Source organism: Atta colombica, unplaced genomic scaffold (assembly GCF_001594045.1).
Source record: "Atta colombica isolate Treedump-2 unplaced genomic scaffold, Acol1.0 scaffold277, whole genome shotgun sequence".
Classification (NCBI taxonomy): domain Eukaryota; kingdom Metazoa; phylum Arthropoda; class Insecta; order Hymenoptera; family Formicidae; genus Atta; species Atta colombica.
Genome location: NW_017259378.1, coordinates 891,191 through 910,784, shown reverse-complemented (window position 1 = coordinate 910,784; position 19,594 = coordinate 891,191). Strand labels below are relative to the sequence as shown.

Genomic DNA, 19,594 nt, shown 5'->3' with positions numbered 1-19,594 from the left:
TATATATATATATATATATCTAGTTTTAGAATGCATGTTCTCTAAATGATCTTTATTTATTTTTATAAGGGGATTACCCGGCTGTTGTTGACAAAAATCCCACATTACAAAGATGTGGTGCTTATGTCCTTTGAGTGCGAGCACTGTGGCTATCGGAATAACGAGATACAAAGTGGAGGAAAGATAACAGAGAAGGGAATCAAAATAACACTACAAGTAGTAACATCGCAAGATTTGAATCGCCAAATAGTTAAATCTGACTATACTAGCATTCATATACCCCACTTGGATTTTGAAATTCCTTCTCAATCTCAAAAAGGAGAAATCACGACTGTGGAAGGGATAATTGACAGGAGCATTAGAGCACTGGAACAAGATCAGCCCAGACGTAGAGAAGAATTTCCAGACACTGCTGTCGAGATAGATCTGTTTATTAGTAAATTACATGCACTGAAGATATTAGATGAGCCATTTACTATTATTTTTCAAGATATTTCAGGAAATAGTCATATAGAGAATCCAAAAGCGCCAATCAAAGATAGTCAGTGTACAATAACACATTTCAAAAGAACGAAAGAACAGAATCACATATTAGGAATTTATCCCGACAATGAAGATGTTTTGCTCAAACCTATACAGGAAGGAGAGTATCCTTTGGAACAACTCGAGGGTGAAGTGCTATCGTTTCCTACCAATTGTCCAGACTGCAACAATCCTTGTGAAACAAATATGAAATTAACAAGTATCCTTTAATCATATCATATTAAATTTTTATTAAATATTAGGAATAATATTAGAATAACAAAGCCGAAAGAATTAAAAAATAAATCTCAATACACATTAAAAAAATATTTTATGATTATTATTGGCTAATAAAATATTTTATGATTATTGTTAGTCGGAAATGTTTGTTTATTGCAAAAATTAATTATATAAATATTACACATGAATTTTTCCTTAATATAATATTAAGATATACCACATTTCAAAGAGGTTGTTATAATGGCTACACTATGCGAATCTTGTGGTCATAGGACTAATGAGGTGAAGAGCGGCAGTGGGATCGAACCTCAAGGAGTCAGAATCGAAGTGACAATAACAGGCAAAGAAGATTTCAGTCGCGATCTACTGAAATCCGAAACTTGTGACATGGAAATACCCGAACTCGAGTTAGAAGTCGGTCCAACCATTTTGGGCGGTCGATTCACGACCGTCGAAGGGATCATAGTAGCGATGAAAGAACAGTTGTCTTCATCTACGGCTTTCACTGGAGATAGTACCGATCCAGAAATTGTGAACAGAATGAACATGTTTATCGCACAATTGGAAGAAGTTTTAGATGGTCAAAGAAAAGTGACTTTAATTTTAGATGATCCGGCCGGAAATAGTTACGTACAAAATCTTTCTGGTGATGGACCTGACGATAGATTAAAGATCACGAAATATGATAGAAATTTTGAACAGAATGAAGTGCTTGGTCTCAACGATATAAAAGTCGAAAATTATTAGATGTCTACTAAAAGAGAAACAAATATTGTTACAGTACAAATGGCTTATGTAAACATAGCTAGATAACTAAAATGTTTTTGTAACAATTTTATTTTATTTTAAAACAACTTGTATCTTGTAAATATAAATTTTATATTACTTTCAACACACAAATCCATTCTAATTATCCTCTATTTTTAATAGGTTTTTAATCTTCACCTGCGTGTCTAGAAGAGAAAATTTGTTACTTAAAAAATTTTCTTACATAATTCATATAAGGCAGCATAGTTACATATATTAAATATCCATTGTAGAAAACGCATAGCATACACAATTGGTACTGCATCAAGTTTTTTCAACGCAGGCAATCTCCTTATAACTTGCGCGCGCCACGATTCTGCATCCATATTCTCACATATAGGATTGTTAATGAATTTCAAATCTTGAAGATTAGGTATCTCTTGCAGGCGATTAAATTCCGCCCAATCTTTCACCAGATTATTGCCCATATATAAAACTTTGAGCACTTTGAAAGCATTAACACCTTTGATCTTTTCAATCAAATTATAAGATATCCATAATTCTTCCAAGTGATCTCCAACTGCTTCCAATCCTGAGAACGTTTTGATATTGTTTCTACTCAGAGATAAGATCTTCAGATATTTCAACGAATTAATACCGCTAATCTTTTCTATTACATTTGTCGATAAAGACAATTTCCTATGAGAATATTTGAAAGAAATAATTTAATGAATGCACGATCTGTACAAATATTTATTGTTTATTCATTAGAAAAAAAACGAACTCAACGTTACTTAATACCGCCAAACTGTTATCCATTCTCTCGATTGGAGGCCACTGGAAAGATAAAATTATGTCCTTTTGTTCACTCGCGACCAATCCTGTTTTCTCTTCCCATCTTTGAATAGCTTCTCTGCATGTTGTCGCTTTAGCCTATATAATTTTAGATTTTATTTCTAAGGAGAGAGAGAAACATAATTATTTAATTCTTTAAAATCTATTAAACTCTACCATAATTTTAAATCACTTCAATAATTTCACAATATAATCTTAACTTTTTAATAAGATTAATGTATCGTTGAATCTATAAGTGTCAATAAACATATCGGCAAATTCTCAGAAGTTGATGTCAGATGTAGAATAATTTTCTAATATACAGAGTGCTGTATTTTAACTTTGCGAAATACAATATCTCGAAAAGTATAAAAGAGGAAAAATGTTTCAGACAAAAGATTTTATTTGTCCCCCTTTAGATCATACAACTTTTGTCTAAAACATTTCTTGGTATTTTTTATTCTTTTCAAGATATTTTGATACGAAAGTTAAAACGAGATACCCTTGTATATATTAAATATATATAGAGAGTCCGAAAACTTTCGTATTTCTATCGAATCAATTATATTCCAACATTAATTATGCGTAAAAATTAATTATGCGACTAAAAATTAACTTGTTACAATTAGAGTTTCTAAAAAAGTAATTTTTCAGTTATTTTTCAGTTACATTTCTGTTATCATAACAGCATTGTTTCTCAACATCGATATCATTAGAGTATCAAAGAAAAAAATTTACGTTTACAATTTATTGACCAATCAAAAAATTCTTCGAAGCATTTGTAGCATCCAGTGACCAATAGCTTTAATCAGTATTTTAACCAATCACATTAAATTGACAAATAAGTTTAAAATGTAAAGTAACTGTTAGTAAATTAGTTATCAGTTATTGGAAGAAATGTAACTAAGCTAAGTTACAGATGGAAAAAAGGAATTAAGTTACAATTACTGAAAAAAAAAACCTGTAACTTAGTTACAACAGTAACTAGTTACTTCCCAATCCTGGTAGTATACAAATAGATTTCCGATACAGAAAGAGAAACAAAAGAGAGATGTTACAATTAAAAAAAAATTACATTTTTTAAATTTGCCGCGCATACGAATATTTTCGTTGCTGTTGAGGTCCATCTTGGCTGCGTTTCATTTAACGCTCACAATGCTCATGGAATCATTTCATCTTTGTTTATCAAATGTTAAACAAAGACAAACTATAATATGCTCGCGAACGTTAAGTGGAACGCAGCCTTTAAAAATTTTTATGCCATACTACGCCATCTACAAATACAAAATGGACAAAGTTCAAAAGAGAAGTAAAGTTGCTGCGAAATTGCAAGGGAAGTACAATAAACACCTTATATTATTATAATCAATTAAAATTGATAGAACGTGATGAATTAGCAGATCATCGAACTGTCTACAGTTCGAGTCCGATCTGGCCAATGGCCATAGTGAACGTGCGCCTTGCCATATGTTGCGTCGGCCCGTTGGCCCGCGGAGTTGTTCGCGAAACACATTGATACGCGCGGCTGACCAGAAGTCTGAACTCGCGAATGTGAGCCCGATTCGATTTTGTGCGTGCACCACTGATAAAATTGGATAAAATAGGATAAAATGCCGAAGAGAAAGAACAAGGTACGTCTATCCCGATAATTCCTCGTCATCATCATCGTCATCGCCACACTCGTTTATCGTACGCGCGCGGAACGCTCGTCCTATCCGGTGGACGGAGAATCGTACTATGGTAGTGGAAGTGGTGATGGTGCGCAAGACGGAGAAGAGGATAGGAAGAAAGGGAAAGAAAGAGGAAAAGGTTTCATTAGGCGCGCGAGGAAGAGTGAGATAAATCGACTCGACGAGGAAAAGAGAGTAGCGTGGCGGGCGCGGTACAGGGAGAGGAATTGGGGGAACAACCCCGACAGGCGGATCTCCTTAGCCACCCGAGAGGAGGATTGAGGAGGATGTAGCGTGACTCCGGTTTCTTGACCCGATCCCGATTCCAAGTTGCTCGCGCGCTCGTACGCGCAAGCGTGCGAGACCGCCTTCTCTGTTCCGTACGATAATCCGTTCTGTGCCCGTTCGGCTCTTCTCGCCACCGACCGGGATTAATCGCGCGCGCGTTGCGCGATAGGTCCGTGTTCGGGTTTTCGGTTCACTTCTTGCCGACGCGTACGTCGCCGACGGCTACGACGACGACGAAGACAACGACGAAGACGTGTGCTACTGCTGCTCAATCGGCCGCGCGCCCAGGACGAGCGCAATGGTATTAATATTCTTTTTATCTCGCCCGTGCGTTCTCAACGACGCTCTCCCGCTGTCACGTTCTCTCCTTCCTCTTTCCCTCTGCGTTTAACGTTCGCGAGTGCGAAAGTCCCCGAGAATCCTAATGCGACGTTCCCCACGTACCACTACCGGCTACTCACTCCGCTTCTGTTCCAGGAGACGGCGAAGAGCGGCAAGGAGAAGACGAAGAACGGCAAGGACGTCGACGCCGTTGACGAGGTGAGGTTATATTGTCCCTCTCTCTCTCTCCCTCGGTCTCTCCTTTCGTCACTCGCCGCGAGTCTACTCCTGTCATCGCGGGTTATCACCGTCTATGAATCGCCGCGTGCGATTTTCCACGATACACATTGCAACGCGTCCTGTTTCAACAAATGTTTCACTAGGAAATGCACTCCGGTGTGATTCCATGATGACGATGACAGGTTGGCCGCATGGCTAACCCGACATCTTGCATCTCTTTTACTTGCTTTTTGTCCGCTATCACGATATGAGAATCTTCTGTGCACAAGTATCGGGTGAATATTTGAATTGTGTGTAGCGATCATGTGATCTTTTTCCCCAAATATGAAAATGTGAAAAATGAAAAATTTCATTTCTTCTAATGGTAAAAATTTTTACTTTTTACATTTCCATATTAGGAAAAAAGTGTTATATGATTGTTATTCAGGATACTTGCGAATTTAAAGACATATTATAAAGCAGGTCATTGAAAAAAGATATTTTAAGTTATCTTCAAAGATAGCTGATATAGTTATCTTTGTACTACATTGATTGTCAATGCTACATAATGTAGTCTTGAAGAAATAACAGTATAATTTTGTTTGTCACGCTGATAAGTTTTTCGATTCACGTGACACGTACAGTTGCACTATTTATATAATTTAATATGATTTGTAGTTTCTACAACCAACTATTGATTGTGAAAGTATATTTATATAATCAATATTAATAGTATGCTATTATGTTATAGATAACATCCTTCAAAGAAATGATAATTTGTGTCTAGAATGACGATGGGAATGCAGGAAGTAAAAGAAAAAAACATTTTATGATCAGAATTTATTTTCTTTTATATGTACTTTATAAATACTAAATGTAATTCACAAAAAAATATTAAGATTAAAATAGACGTAAAACACAACTTTTATATGGATTAAATATCATGTATGATTTAACAAATACGATAATATCCGTAATACATAGTTTATTTTTTAGTTACATACTTAATTTCTTTCACGAGAATATAATTTTTTCTTATAGTTAAATTTTTAGCAAATTTAATATATAATAGAATCTTTTTCAGGTTCACAGTTGAATATTGATAACAAAAGTACTGTATTCTTAATATCATTTTATTAATTGTATTTATTGTGATACTACATATTCCCCAAATGAATATCTTTTGCCAATCAGATATATTCAATTATAAAAAAATGATCTTGATGTTTATCAAAGGACAATTAAGTGTGTCTGTTGGCTTAATCTATCCAATTTGTTTATGTACTAAAGATTTTTTTATGAATCTTTATTTTTTTAAACAACGATAGAACTCTCACTAATTATTTTTTTATGTATATTTAAATGATTGAATGTGTCTGACTGGCAAGAGGATGATATCTGTTTAAAGAATATCAAAATTATTTAATAGCAATCGAATATTTTTGCAATAGTCATTTTCCTTTTGTTTTTGATAATTTCTTAGCATCGAGCGATAAATATATTTTACAGTGGCTATAGCTAGAAATTGTGTTCGCAGTGAGGCGCTCGTAATTGATCAATAAGCAATCTAATCGTGAACATTTATTCATCGAGTCAGATAACGAAAGTTATTGTATCAGGGTTGAAACAATTCCGAGCTAGATGGCGCTCTCCGCGACATTTTAGACTCTTGTCTAAACTAAGGATAGGCAATGTTGACATCCAAATGATCAATTTAAAAAAATCATTTTTTTTAATAATATATCGGAAACATTAATGATAATCGATAACTCGTAATTTCTATTTTTATAGCTATTTTGATATTTGTAACATTAATAGGTGTTCATGGTTCTTCGAAGCAATAGTTCCCGTACGATCACAGAAATGAATATTTGTAATATTAAACTAACAAAATTAATAGACTTAATTAGTGATTGATTCAATCAATTTGCAGCAAAATTTCGAATTATATAATTCATTATTCTCAATTTAACTTTTTTTTCATATTAAAATTTATTCATGTTAAACTACATAGAATTAATAATTCTATTAATTTTATCCAAATTAATAATTTTACTATTAATAAAATAGTATAAATATCTTTCTCTCTCTTCAGTTAGTTAACTATCCATTATATTAATCAAAGTTTTACCGAAGTTACACTAAGGGCCTGTTGTTCTATCTTCGAATGAGCTATATGGTAATTTATCTAATCAAAAAAAAAGAGAGAACGAGAATGAAAACAAGAGAATAAATTAAATTCTTTTCTAAGTTCTATTTAGCTACAATAAATGAGAACAAGTATCAAAGAATTAAGTGTAAAAATTAGGAACGAGAAATTAATTTTGACATAGTGATATAATACTAATCAAATAATTTTACACATTTTCCAGCAAAGTCTAATCTATTTTTTAAGAAAAAATGTCGAATATTAAATAATCTACTTCAGAAATATCTATTTCAGATATTTCTATTCATAATGAATATCATATAATATTACAAAAAAATATAATTATTTATATCTATTAATATAAATAGGCAGCGTTAGTAAAAATACTAAAAATACTAGCGATTAGATATTATTTTCTCAGGGAAGATACTATTAATCTGTTTAATGAGACATAGGGAGGAGGAGATATATTTCTTTTGGTGCGATAATATACAATATTTTGTATATTATTATCTAATACACTTAACTCTATTTTAACTCTGTTTTAGCATTTTATGTTTTATCGATTAAAAATGCAGTTTTGAATATATTAACAAGATATAAAATTTAAATATATATACAAATAATTTTTTTAATAATAACAAGGTATATGTATATGTTGAGTTTTTAGACTAATTAATTCATTTGTAAAAAAATATCGTCAAAATATGCTATAAAAATATCATTTAAAAAATTGTTTTTGGAATATATTTTCCGCAGTGAACATTTTGATTTTTTTTTTTTTTTTTTTTTTTTTTTTTTTTACTTTATAAACTCATCGTTCGGTATTAGCAATATGATGCAAATTTTTTATGCAGAATAATAACATTTCGGAATTAAATGCGCTCTTCCTCTATGAAAATTCAGTTACACAGGAAACCGTTTTGCATAATTCGTTTGTATTCTGATTAACATTAAGTTCATCTTCGATCGTGTATGAATTTTACATTTCGTATCTCGTCGATATAGGATCGATATCACATGTTAATTTTGCACGTAACGATAACGTGACGTTACGTAAATGTTTATTTGCACCATTAACATACATGATTTCGCCTCGTTCATTCTGTCAAATATGAAGATCGAGCGAACTGCGTTCTTTTATTCTATTTTTACGTTATTTGGATCATATCATTATTTATTTACCAAAATAAAAACATGATTTATCACAGATTATTCGCCAATAAGTAAATAATTCTGAAGAAATCAACAAAGATTTTCATAAATTTTACAGAATCATTCCGATTCTGTATGATCGATCTGATTTACTAATTTTTCCTCTTTTTACTTCCCTTGTTGATGATTATACAAAGGCATCAATGGTACGAAATACGAAATTGATCGAATGCCAAATTGCATATACGAACGCAAACGTATACATACACACATGTGTGTACAAGTATTATTATGGATATTTGTGTCATCACACATTTGACGCCGCATCCGCCACATGATTCGTGTCAAACTATAATTCATCAAGATGTATACAAGAAAGTTAAAGTTAAAGGGTTGTTCTGATAGATTTAAGGGTTCTTATGACAGATTTTATTCATAAATTCGGGTACATATACGCGCGATTCTTTTTTTGTTGGCAGCGTCAGCCGACACCTGACGATGTGACGCTGACAGTCGCGCACGTGATACGACATATTTCTAAAATAAATGTCGCAAGAAAAATTATATGAAGCTTGAAACGGCATGGCCACGATGCGCTAGAGTGGAAGTCGCACTTGTATGTTCTCTCCAAGTGATGCAATTTGCGCTGCGCATTAGCACAAACACTTTGTATATTTACATGTATATATATTGGACCGATATGTACATACGCGATTGCCACTTTGTCGCTTTTATGCACAATTTTTCGGAGAAGATGATTCTTAGCAAAATTTTCCGTGTTGTGCGACTAACGCTTGTTTTCAATGTATTGGGTTGGAACAAAAATTTGTAGCGCTATGAACTTTAAAATTCAAGCAGCTAACTTTGTTAAATTTTATTATTTGTTATTTGAATTTTAAAAAAAGATTTAAAAATTTTTATTTTCGAAAGATCATTATGCTTTTGAATTTCTGTGAGTTTGACAATTTTTATATATAAAAAACTATGAATTTTTTTCTCGCTTTATGGATCTATCACATGTTTCCAAAAAAAAACTTCTGAAAATTTTTGACTTTTTAACATGCAAGCTTTCCCCTACAAAATTGTTTTTTATATTTCTAAGATCTTATATTTCTAATTTTTTATTATTAAGTTATCGTGGATTAGATAAAAAGAGCATTTTAACTTAATTGCGCATAACTCCATTAAAAACCATCGCGCACTGCAATTTAATAAACAGATTTTTATAGCTGGAAGTATGGAACTTTGTTCTATCGAATGATATAATTGTCAAATTTTTTTTAAAATAAGTATACATGATACAAATGTAGTAGCTACGAATTTTTCCAACTCAATAGATTAACTTCGGTCGAACTTATTTTTCATTCCTTTTTAGTTCTAAAAATTAAAAAAAAAGATGAAGAGTAAGTTAAAATTGTAATTAAAATTGATCTACATTGGTGGAAACGGATATAAATCGATAATACTGCGCAATAATAAATACAAATAAAATGTAAATACAAACGACAATAATAACCTTAAATATACATCTTAATTAATAACTTTAAATATAAATCTTATGGTAAAATTAACTGCAATTTAACCCTTCAATATTATATTATAGAAACAACATGGGGTATTATCTTAATTAATTAATAATTAATTAATTGAAAAGAGTTATGTAAGTAATAGAAAAAGCATTGTTAAATGAAAGCCGGATATGCCATACTCAGACCCGATTTCTTATTTTCTGATTAATTTGCGGTTTAGATAATTTCATTTTTAATTTCATTTAACTTTATGATAATTTAAACTTTGTATTTTTCTAGATATGATTAATCACTAAACTGATGATTTTGTAGTATTGAATTTTGTAGTATGGAAATTTAATAAAAGTTACTACAAAACCATTACTTTAGTGATTAATCATAGCTAGAAAAAAATCGATGCGATACAAAGTGTGCATTACAATTTTTAATTTATTATTAGATTAAGTTTAACTAGTAAATGGAAAAAGCGAAGTAGCAACCGAAAAGTTAATACTTCTTAATATGCCATGAATATTTATCTTCAATAACATTAAGAATCATCTAACCACTTTTAACAGAAATTATTCATGAATATTTTTTATTCGATTAGCTTGGGAGTTGAATAAGTAATATTTGCGTTTCAAGATATTCCGTCTATTATCTAGAGAGAGAGAGAACCAATCAGAATTTTAGACGTGACGAAAGAATGTGACTTCTCATAATTGTACCATGATTATTTTCGGGTTACTGATTCGGGGACTAGATTCTTTTTTTGTGCGTATGCAACTCTCTCATTAATGAGACCATACAAAAATCTCGTTGGTTGTCCCGCCTACCCGATAAAACCAACCATGCGGTGAAGGACGAGCATATCTTTCTCTCTATTTCGAGCGACTTGCAAATAGAAAGCGTGCTAATAATAGTCAATACTGATGGGGTGCATTCCAGGCACTTCTGTATCGCGACGACTTTTTCGGATGACCAAAGAACCCAAGTGTATGAAATTAGCTAAACTTTTTCTGAAAGCGAGATTTTCTATGTGAGAGGACAAAACAAGAATGCAGAAAAGAGGAAATTGCAAGGTATACTCGAAATAACATGAAATTCTAGGTTCAAGAAACAGGTAATGTGAAATATTCGTGTGTTATATAGGCACTTTCTTTTGAGGATTTTGAGAAAAAATCTAATTTAATTCAGACCCGAAGAAAAATCGTTACTCTCAAATGTAATTTTTACTGATAAAATTTTATGTTGTACTAAATATAAAAAAAATTATTAGGAAATCGTGGAAAAATATTTGACATAGAAAAATATTAAATGGAAAAATAGTAAGCAAATAGAACGGTACAATTTTTTTTTATCGCGACACACTTCGAGTTTCATTCAGCAAAAGGATTGAGAAGTTTAAGTGAATTTTCCGATATATCGCTATTAAAAATTGAATAAACGTCCGAGAATAATTTTATAAAATACATAAGAAATCGAGCGTAGGAGTTAACATGCATATATACTTAAGGGTTGAGAAAGGGCGATGATCCGTGGATCATCGCGCGTTTCAACAGTATTTTCACCTTGGAATTTCTCGATCGTTTCTGAAAATAGGCCAGGGCTGGAATAACTATAGCGTCAGATCGACCAAAAGTTATGCTTCCTGTGAAACCGCAATCGACTTCCGTGCCGCAGAATATAATGGCCGCTTATATACATGATTATTCGTTAGATTGACGTGCAATAATGGGGCAGGGTATGTTTAGCACGCGTTACGCGATGACAAATTGCGGATAGGCCGTGGCACTATGTCAAATAATAGCGTTAATTGATTCATGTAGAATTGTCGGGCAAGATGTCCAAGAAGTGATAGAACGATGCTGTAAATATTCCGTCGAATAACTGAGACTGAGAAAAATTCGAAACGTCGTAGTGTTCAGATTATCGAACAGTAATTTTTATTAGTATGATCTCTACAAAATAATATTTGTAACGAAACATTTTCAACAATCTTTTTCTCTCGAAAATTTTTAATAGTCGGCAGAATCTAAATAAAGAAAAATTAATACGCGTTAAATAATATGGAATATGCTGACACAGATGTTCGGTTTATTTATACTTTTCCTAATTCACGAGTTTTTAATTACAGGAGATACAAAAAGTTTCAAGTTTATCTTCTCGCACATATACCTTTTAACATTTAAGAAAATAATAATAACAAAATTATTTTTTTGTGCGTAATGTACGATATGACAGAATTGATTGATAACACGCAGAAGGAAATCGCATAATTACATTTAGAGAAAAAAAATATAGCTATAAAGATAACAGCTACACAAGTTTCATATGTAGAATTAATGTACGTAAGTAATTAAACTGTTTTACAATTATAAAATAGTTTGTTTATAAAATAGTTTATTCAACTACACTGAGAAAAAAATTGTTCATTTAAATTGATTTCGTTTGTTTTTATTTCTTTTGATGAAAAATTATATTTAAGTCAAATACATACATTCTCCAATGAAAGAAATAAAGATAATTAATTCAGTCAAGTGAACTATTAATTTAATTAAATAAATAATTTTTCTCAGTATATTAATTCTATAAATAAAACTTGCATAATTATTACTTTTGCAGTTATTATTATTATGTTTTTCTCTGAGTATATTACAAATACTTTATATATAAATTTTAGATGGATCGTAGATTACAAGATCATTTGAATACGACTGTAAAAAATCATTTTTTGCATAAATATACAATTTTACTAATAAAATATAATAACCAGTTATTTAATCGTTTTATCGGATAACAATTAATTTGCATCTATACAAGTTAAATTACTTAACTAGTAACTATTTTCAAAATAGTTGATTATTTATACAGCATATTATATTATACTTATATTTTTCAGGTTGTAAAACTTCTATCTCATATATTTCTATTCCCTAATATGATTATATGTTATTTCGTAAAGCAGGAATTCAGAAAATTATTGTTTAACATCTGTAAATTTATTATTTACGTACATATGAGATTGTACGTAAAATCCCGTCGTGAATTGTAGATAGGTGATATTTGAATTGGACTCAATAACAATTGGATGTCTTGTTGATAAAATATGTAGCGGACACACGTCATATTTGTCACTCGTTCATAACCGCATGTGATCACGTCAAGCCGGCGGCTCCTGCATGTTTTCGCATGCACGACGCATGCACACGTTGCACCTCCCACAGGTATTCAGAAATAGTAACCGGGCATTGTCGTTTCGTCACGCGGCGCCTAAAGCCGCTTCATCATCATTTGTTAGAAAATACAAGTATGACAGGGAAGTGAGCTCGGTATGTTACAAAAGACTTCGCTACGTTCATAATTGTTCTATTGACATGTTTTCTGTTAATACTGTAATATATCGCACAGATGAAGATACATTTCATCCATTTATTAACAATTATTATCACAACGGATTATTCCAACAAGTTTAGAGAATCCGGTTAAAAAATTATTTATTTCTAAGTTTCAAACGTTCGAGCAAAAACAAATTAAATCGATTATTTTTTTTTTTTTATCTAAGTCTTGTATTTTTTTTATAACGTAATAAATTTTTAGTTTTTTACATAAAATTCGAAAAATCTTAAAATTTATATTTTTTTGTATCTTCAAGTGTTAAGTACTGTTTTCTAAATATTAAGTATATTTGATTTTGTAATAAATTATTATCGAGAGAAAAAGAATGAAAAAATTTTAGTTTGATGTAAGAAATATGAAAAAATGTCTCGTATTTAATAACAACGAATTCAATTAGGCAAACTCGATACTGATAAATATTATTTACTGTCATATATAAATTGTCGTAAAGCTATATATCAAGATATGTGTAGTATAAATTTAGAAACGAGTTAAACTACGAAATTCTTAGTACATTTTATTATATCGTTAAATAAAATATTTTATTATTCGAATTATTTGTATTTCACTTTTATATTCAAATTAATCAGTGTACAAGAACTTTAATATGCACCAGTGCGTGTTAATTCTAATCAAATACGTTAATAGTTTTTCCCAGTCCATCTCCGCTCATCATAAGGTTGGTGCAAATCCGGGAATATCTTTTTAGACGATCCTCTCTCGTACCGATTATACGAAAACATTGGAAAGAATCTCGCGATATGCATGTTCATGTGTACCGGGAGATAAAACGTAATTCCTCATAATTAGCGTGAGGGTTAAGGTCGGCGGTACGTGGCGGCCTTGAACAATCGGCGTCGATCGGACGGCGACGGCGGCGACGGCGTGCCGCGAGAGCCGATCGCGCTCGCCAAAACCTGCGGTGTGTGTACACGAGAGTGTCGCAAGTGGCTGGCTGCTGCGATTCTCGGTCACGAGTACACGCCTGCCGCTCGCCTCTGACAGTGCGCTCTCGTCACCGTCGCCGTCGCCGTCTTGAACTCCGACTCCGGCTCCAACTTTGATTCCGCCTTTGCGAAACGCTTCTCGGACGATCTCGGGCGTTGCGACGTCGGTGACGTCGCATCGCATTTTCCGCCTCCGCTTACGCGACGTCTTGTCTGGAATTTATTTTTTCCTTTCTCTCTCTCTCTCTCTCTCTCTCTCTATATCTATCTATCTATCTATCTATCTATCTCTTGGCCACTGGTATCGTGACGGGCGAGTTGTCGCCCGGAGGGACTCTCTCTCTCTCTCACGCGGAAGAGAGAAAACAGTGTCGTCGACGATTTCTCGAACGAAAAACCGGACGAAGAGGTGACACGTTCCTCCTTTACGGTGCGTCGCGAATAGTGCTATCCCTGAGTGCTGCATCGTCGCGCGCGCCTTTGTCCCGCCACGAGAATATTCCGCGTTGGACATCCGCGTGGGGAATATTTATATCTCCTCGCGGGGATGCCACGAATTCTTCCGAGTTCTACGAGGCTCTGAGAAAACGTCCGCTTTTCACTGTCCTCGCGAGTCGCGATTTCTCTTGCGTTTTTCGATAGAGCCGCTCAAAGAGATTAGTCTAATGTTTCATATGTGAGAGATAAATAACATTCGATCCGCAGGTGAGACAACTCTATCATTGCAAAAGTTATTTATTTATCGCAATATATATTTTTGTTCGCAAGAGATGTGATTCATCAAGCTTGGAAATTACACTGAGAAAATAAACTAAAGGCCGCGCGTACTCAAAGTTACATTATTATGAATAATGAATGTAAAGTTACAATGATGAATAATGTATTAATATGACTGTAATCTTGGAAAATATATTCAACAATATCATGATATAGATAAAGAATCTAGATAAAGAATGTTTAATATGAAAAATACAGTTCTTGAAAAACTTAGCGATATACGTTATCGGTATAACTTCAAGTTACGTCACGTCGGGCTTCTTTTAAAGATTGGTACTGGGAAATATTGAATTACAAAACATCGCGTGACGGCCAGCGACAGAAAGATAATATTTACTCTCTCGTCACTTTCGATTGTCGACTAAAATACTCGCAAGTATGAAGCGCCGGATCCATTATAGAGTCTGCGGTGGCTTTTCCTAATCTTGGATAAGGGGGAAGGCCTACTTCTCTCGCCCAGATACTTCGTTCCACTGTCTTATTTTTGTACGCGTCCAACTTTACGCGCGTAAATTGGCTGTGGAGAGAATTCATCGTTGTTGCAAATAGATCGAGCGTGACACGTGTACTTGTTAGTAATCGCTAAAATAGTTATCTCGTCGATCACTAAATTGAAAATTTTATGACAATATTGTGGTACTAGGAATATCTTAGATCGAGGATTATAGCTTGAAAGTTTGATTTCGTCTACGAGTGCATGAAAGAACTGTTTTGCTAAAATATCTAAAAATTTAGCTACACGAGAAAACCATTTTGCTGAAGTATCTAAAAATTCAGGTAGTTACAGATCTGAAAATAATTTTATTGGATCATCAAAATATATAGAAGACTCAAGTATGATGAGCAATGCTGCAAAATGTTTTGACATTCTAGCAACCAATTTGAGCATCCTATATAATTATTTTGACAGTTTAACAGAATTATTTTCAGATCTATGTCTAACTAAATTTTAAATATTTTCGCAAAACTGTTATGCATGTAGGTGTACACATCTGAAAACAATTTTATTACACTATCAAAATAATTATTTAGAAAATTCAAACATGATAATTAAGCAATGCTACAAAAAGTTTTAGCATTTTAACAGTTTGAGCGTTTCTACACAATTATTTTAGCAGTTTAACAAAAATTATTTTTAGATCTACAACAAACTAAAATTTTTAGATACTTCAGAAAAGTGTATAATTTCAAAATAATTATATTTGAATGCTCAAGCTGATTTCTAAAATGTCAAAACTTTTTGCAGCATTGTCCATTATGCAATTGAACATAATTAATTTGATAGTCCAAAATTATTTTCCATTCTGTAGCTAAATTTTTAGATATGTATTTTAGTAAAAATCATTCTTTGTGTGTGTGTGTGTGTGTGTGTGTGTGTGTGTGTGTGTGTGTGTGTGTATGTGTGTGTGTGTACAGTCTAACATATCTACAAGTCTTATTTTCCTCGTTTTTGGAAAAAAGACTTTTCGGCAAGACCTCGCGTCAATGCACTCTTATGACGGGAAAATCGGTTTGACACTTTGGATTTAAATAAAAAAAATTCCCAATACGTTCCTGGAGTTATTTCGCGGAATATTCTCAGGCATGCATTCGGGGATGCACTCTCAGGTGCCGGAGGGAAGAAAGCGGATATTCCCGGTAGTACGTGAAGTGGATCGACTGTTCGACGGCTGTGTGATTGAGATCCTCTTCGTCCCGTGAGAAGGGAAATCGCGAATGCGAGGATCATGTTGCGTCGTGACGCTACAAGACCGTTTTTCCTGCGGCTGGCTGCCGCCCTGTGCAGATAGTGAATTTCCTTCCTGGGCCGATCGTTGTTCCGGAAATCGCACTGGTATGCAGAGTAAAATGCAAACGTTCACCGGACTCGCCTTCGGAAACGTGTTCAAGAAAAAGGCAGGTTTCTCACACAGCGCTGGTTTTAGTTGATGCTTTCTGTTATTAAATATTCAATAGATTTAAATGGCATTCTTATATGAATTTTTGATATATAAATTCGATATGTAAAATGAAAAACTGAAAGCTGAATCTAGAAATGACTTTAATTTGAAAAATTTAATATTTTTTATTGAATATCTTCGTTATTCGCATGTTATCATATTATTAATTGAATCGTGATCGTGATAGTCTATATTTTTTATCTTCTGATATGATACGTTTCATGAGAATAAATTTTTTATTTATCACAAGTTTTTTATTTATCAAAGTTAACTGTGATGTTCACAAAGTGAACATGGTGATCGCCTATTTTCTTCTTTAAAATTATTAAACGATAATTCATACATCAATTAGTGTTTTATTATTTTAATGGGCAAATATATTCAACGAGCATACACCGCTTTGAACTGTCACTTTTTATATATCTACGATTTTACGCAACAATTTCACAAATTCTGAGTTTATTACCTTTGGACATTGTCGAGTATCAACACATTATTTTTAAATAATTTTCAATAAGATAACAATTCTTTTATTTTGCTCGCAATTTAATGTGCGCGATTGAAAAGCAAGATCTTTCTTGATTTATCAGTATATATTTATCACATGTGACCGATATGATAACCAAAGATAGAATAACTTTTTAGCACACGATAGATTCGATTGCGCAGAATAAAAGGATAATATAGATAACTGCATATGGTCGATATCAAATGCGTATTAATTTTGTATTGATATAGAGCATCGTCGTAAATAACACATGAAAGTATAACTCAAGACTCAAGTTATAAAATAATCAAATTTATTGCGTTGCAATCAGTAAATTTTTCGTTGCAAAGATTAATGACTTCTTATCTCTCTCATTAACCTTCGTTTATTAATAAATTAAATTAAAGAATTATATACAACTTAAATTTGAATTTATTTAATTTGACGTATAATTAAATTAATTTATAATTATAATTATATAATAATTTATAATTATAATTAAATTAAATTAATTTGCTTATTGTAACAACAATTTAGTTTTTAAATATATATATATTATATTATTATTTTTTACACATATTTTTATTATTTACATACATTTGCATCATTATATTATAATGTATTTAAATTTCATGTATTTAAATTGCATCATTGCAAAATATTAAAATTATTATTTATAGTAGAAATTAATATATATCACAATTTATATTTTCAACAACAATTGCGTGAATCCTAAAATAAATGAAGTTTTTAATCCCACGAATTATAGTTTTATAAATATCATGCCTGCAGTATTATATCAAGTTGAGTGTATAATTTAATTTAATTAATATTTTTGAAAGAAGATAAATCTAATGATAGCTTAGCGAGATAAAAATAGAAATCTGAAAACTAGAACTTTAATCATTTTATTAAAAACAGGGCAAATGTATATCAAATGGTACTTCGCACATAATCATTCTCTTTTATTGTTATTGCTGCCGCATTCATTCGAAATAATGAATGACTTCTGATGAAAACGAGAAATGCCATTAGGAAGATGAAAGAAATGAAATGCGTTTTGCATGTCCCTCGGTCCCTCAAGCGGAAATTCTTGGTAGAAGAGTTCTAATAGTAATCTTTGACCGTGAACTTCCAACACTGACCGATCTTTCCTCGCGTAAAAACATTAGTTATAAACCATACAAAGCCAATCAATTGATAAAAATTAATTTACTCCAAAATTCAATACACGCAAAAATAAAACAATTTATTTACATTTTATATTAGAATGAAGGTTAATACTATAAAAATTATATTATGTATGTGATTTTAAATTCTTGAATGGGAATACATTTTTAATTTTTGTAATATATTATTTTTTTAATTTAGAACAGTGTTTGTAATTAAATAGTTTCGTGTTTTAAAACGATTAAAATGTCTTTTAGATAATAAGCATTTTAATCACAAGCGACAAAGCATCCTTTGATAAGTTGCTTCGTCGCGCGAAATAACTTCCGCATTTTATCGCATTTATGACACGTTTTACGAATCTTTTCACAAAGAATGATAGTAAATAGATTTCAATGTGATTAAACTAAGAGACAATGTGAAGGATCGTCGACTTTGTTTATCAAGTGTACGTGATCGTATGCGCATATTCTGAAGACACAGCGACCAGCGACATGAAAACTCAAACCGACGAGTAACTTCGTAATAGTTCATCAGATCATGTTTTACATCTATTTTTATCTGCAATGTGCGGACACACATTCCGCTTTACACACCTCTTTAGAATACGTTTAACTTGCATACGTGTACTACCTATCATCATACTGCGCAGATGCGTTATTGATTACGCAATGTTGCAATATTTTATCATGCATTCAGCAGCGTTAGATATTTTGACGAACAAGCTTGAAAGTAAACTCTCATTGAAGAATATTTTTCATGAAAAATTAATTACAGATCAATTTTCCAAATTACATTTTCTAATATCTGAAAATTTGTATAGGTATCATAGTTCTCAAGTTCTTAATACCAACTTTGTGAATAAATTATTTCCGTTTAAATTTGCGTTAAAAACTCCCACCGATTTCTCGGTTGTTACGGATACAACCGATCTAGAATGTACCGTTGAAAAAGTCGGTAATTGCTAATTATACATTCGATGTTAGGCGCGAAAACTTTGAAAGCGGAACGATCGAGAAAGTGAATGATGAAAGCTTGTGTAACTATTATAGTTGGTCGGTTTTAATAAAGGGAGAAGAAGAGAATTTGATTGGATTCATTATAGGACACCAATGTGGTTCATTTGTTCGCACTCCAAAATAAACCAAGACATTTGTCCTTTCTTCGCTCATTCGAATAACCTACTTTATAACTGTGATCGAAGATGATTAAAGGAAACGC

The 19,594-nt window shown here is 32.2% G+C and overlaps 2 protein-coding genes across 6 annotated transcripts in view; both read left to right on the top strand.

The window, feature by feature from the left end:
- LOC108689856 (zinc finger protein ZPR1) overlaps nt 1–1,547 on the top strand; it is a 3,286-nt gene extending 1,739 nt beyond the window's left edge. The window contains exons 2-3 of the mRNA XM_018196813.1: nt 70–742; nt 974–1,547. Of these exons, the coding sequence (XP_018052302.1) occupies nt 70–742; nt 974–1,509 (1,209 nt within the window). The 3' untranslated portion in view covers nt 1,510–1,547. The remainder of the gene's footprint in view (nt 1–69; nt 743–973) is intronic.
- A 2,928-nt stretch (nt 1,548–4,475) lies between these two features.
- The window catches only part of LOC108689840 (serine/threonine-protein phosphatase 2A 56 kDa regulatory subunit gamma isoform-like), a 25,180-nt gene continuing 10,061 nt past the window's right edge, over nt 4,476–19,594 (top strand). Inside the window, exons 1-2 of one of the 5 annotated variants that reach the window (XM_018196790.1) lie at nt 4,476–4,602; nt 4,779–4,841. In XM_018196790.1, coding sequence (XP_018052279.1) covers nt 4,600–4,602; nt 4,779–4,841 — 66 coding nt within the window. In that variant the 5' untranslated portion in view covers nt 4,476–4,599. Of the gene's footprint in view, nt 4,603–4,778; nt 4,842–12,966; nt 12,986–14,553; nt 14,705–14,888; nt 15,348–16,358; nt 16,673–19,594 lie in introns of those variants that run through there. The other 4 variants (XM_018196787.1, XM_018196786.1, XM_018196788.1 and 1 more) reach the window with 4 other exon arrangements.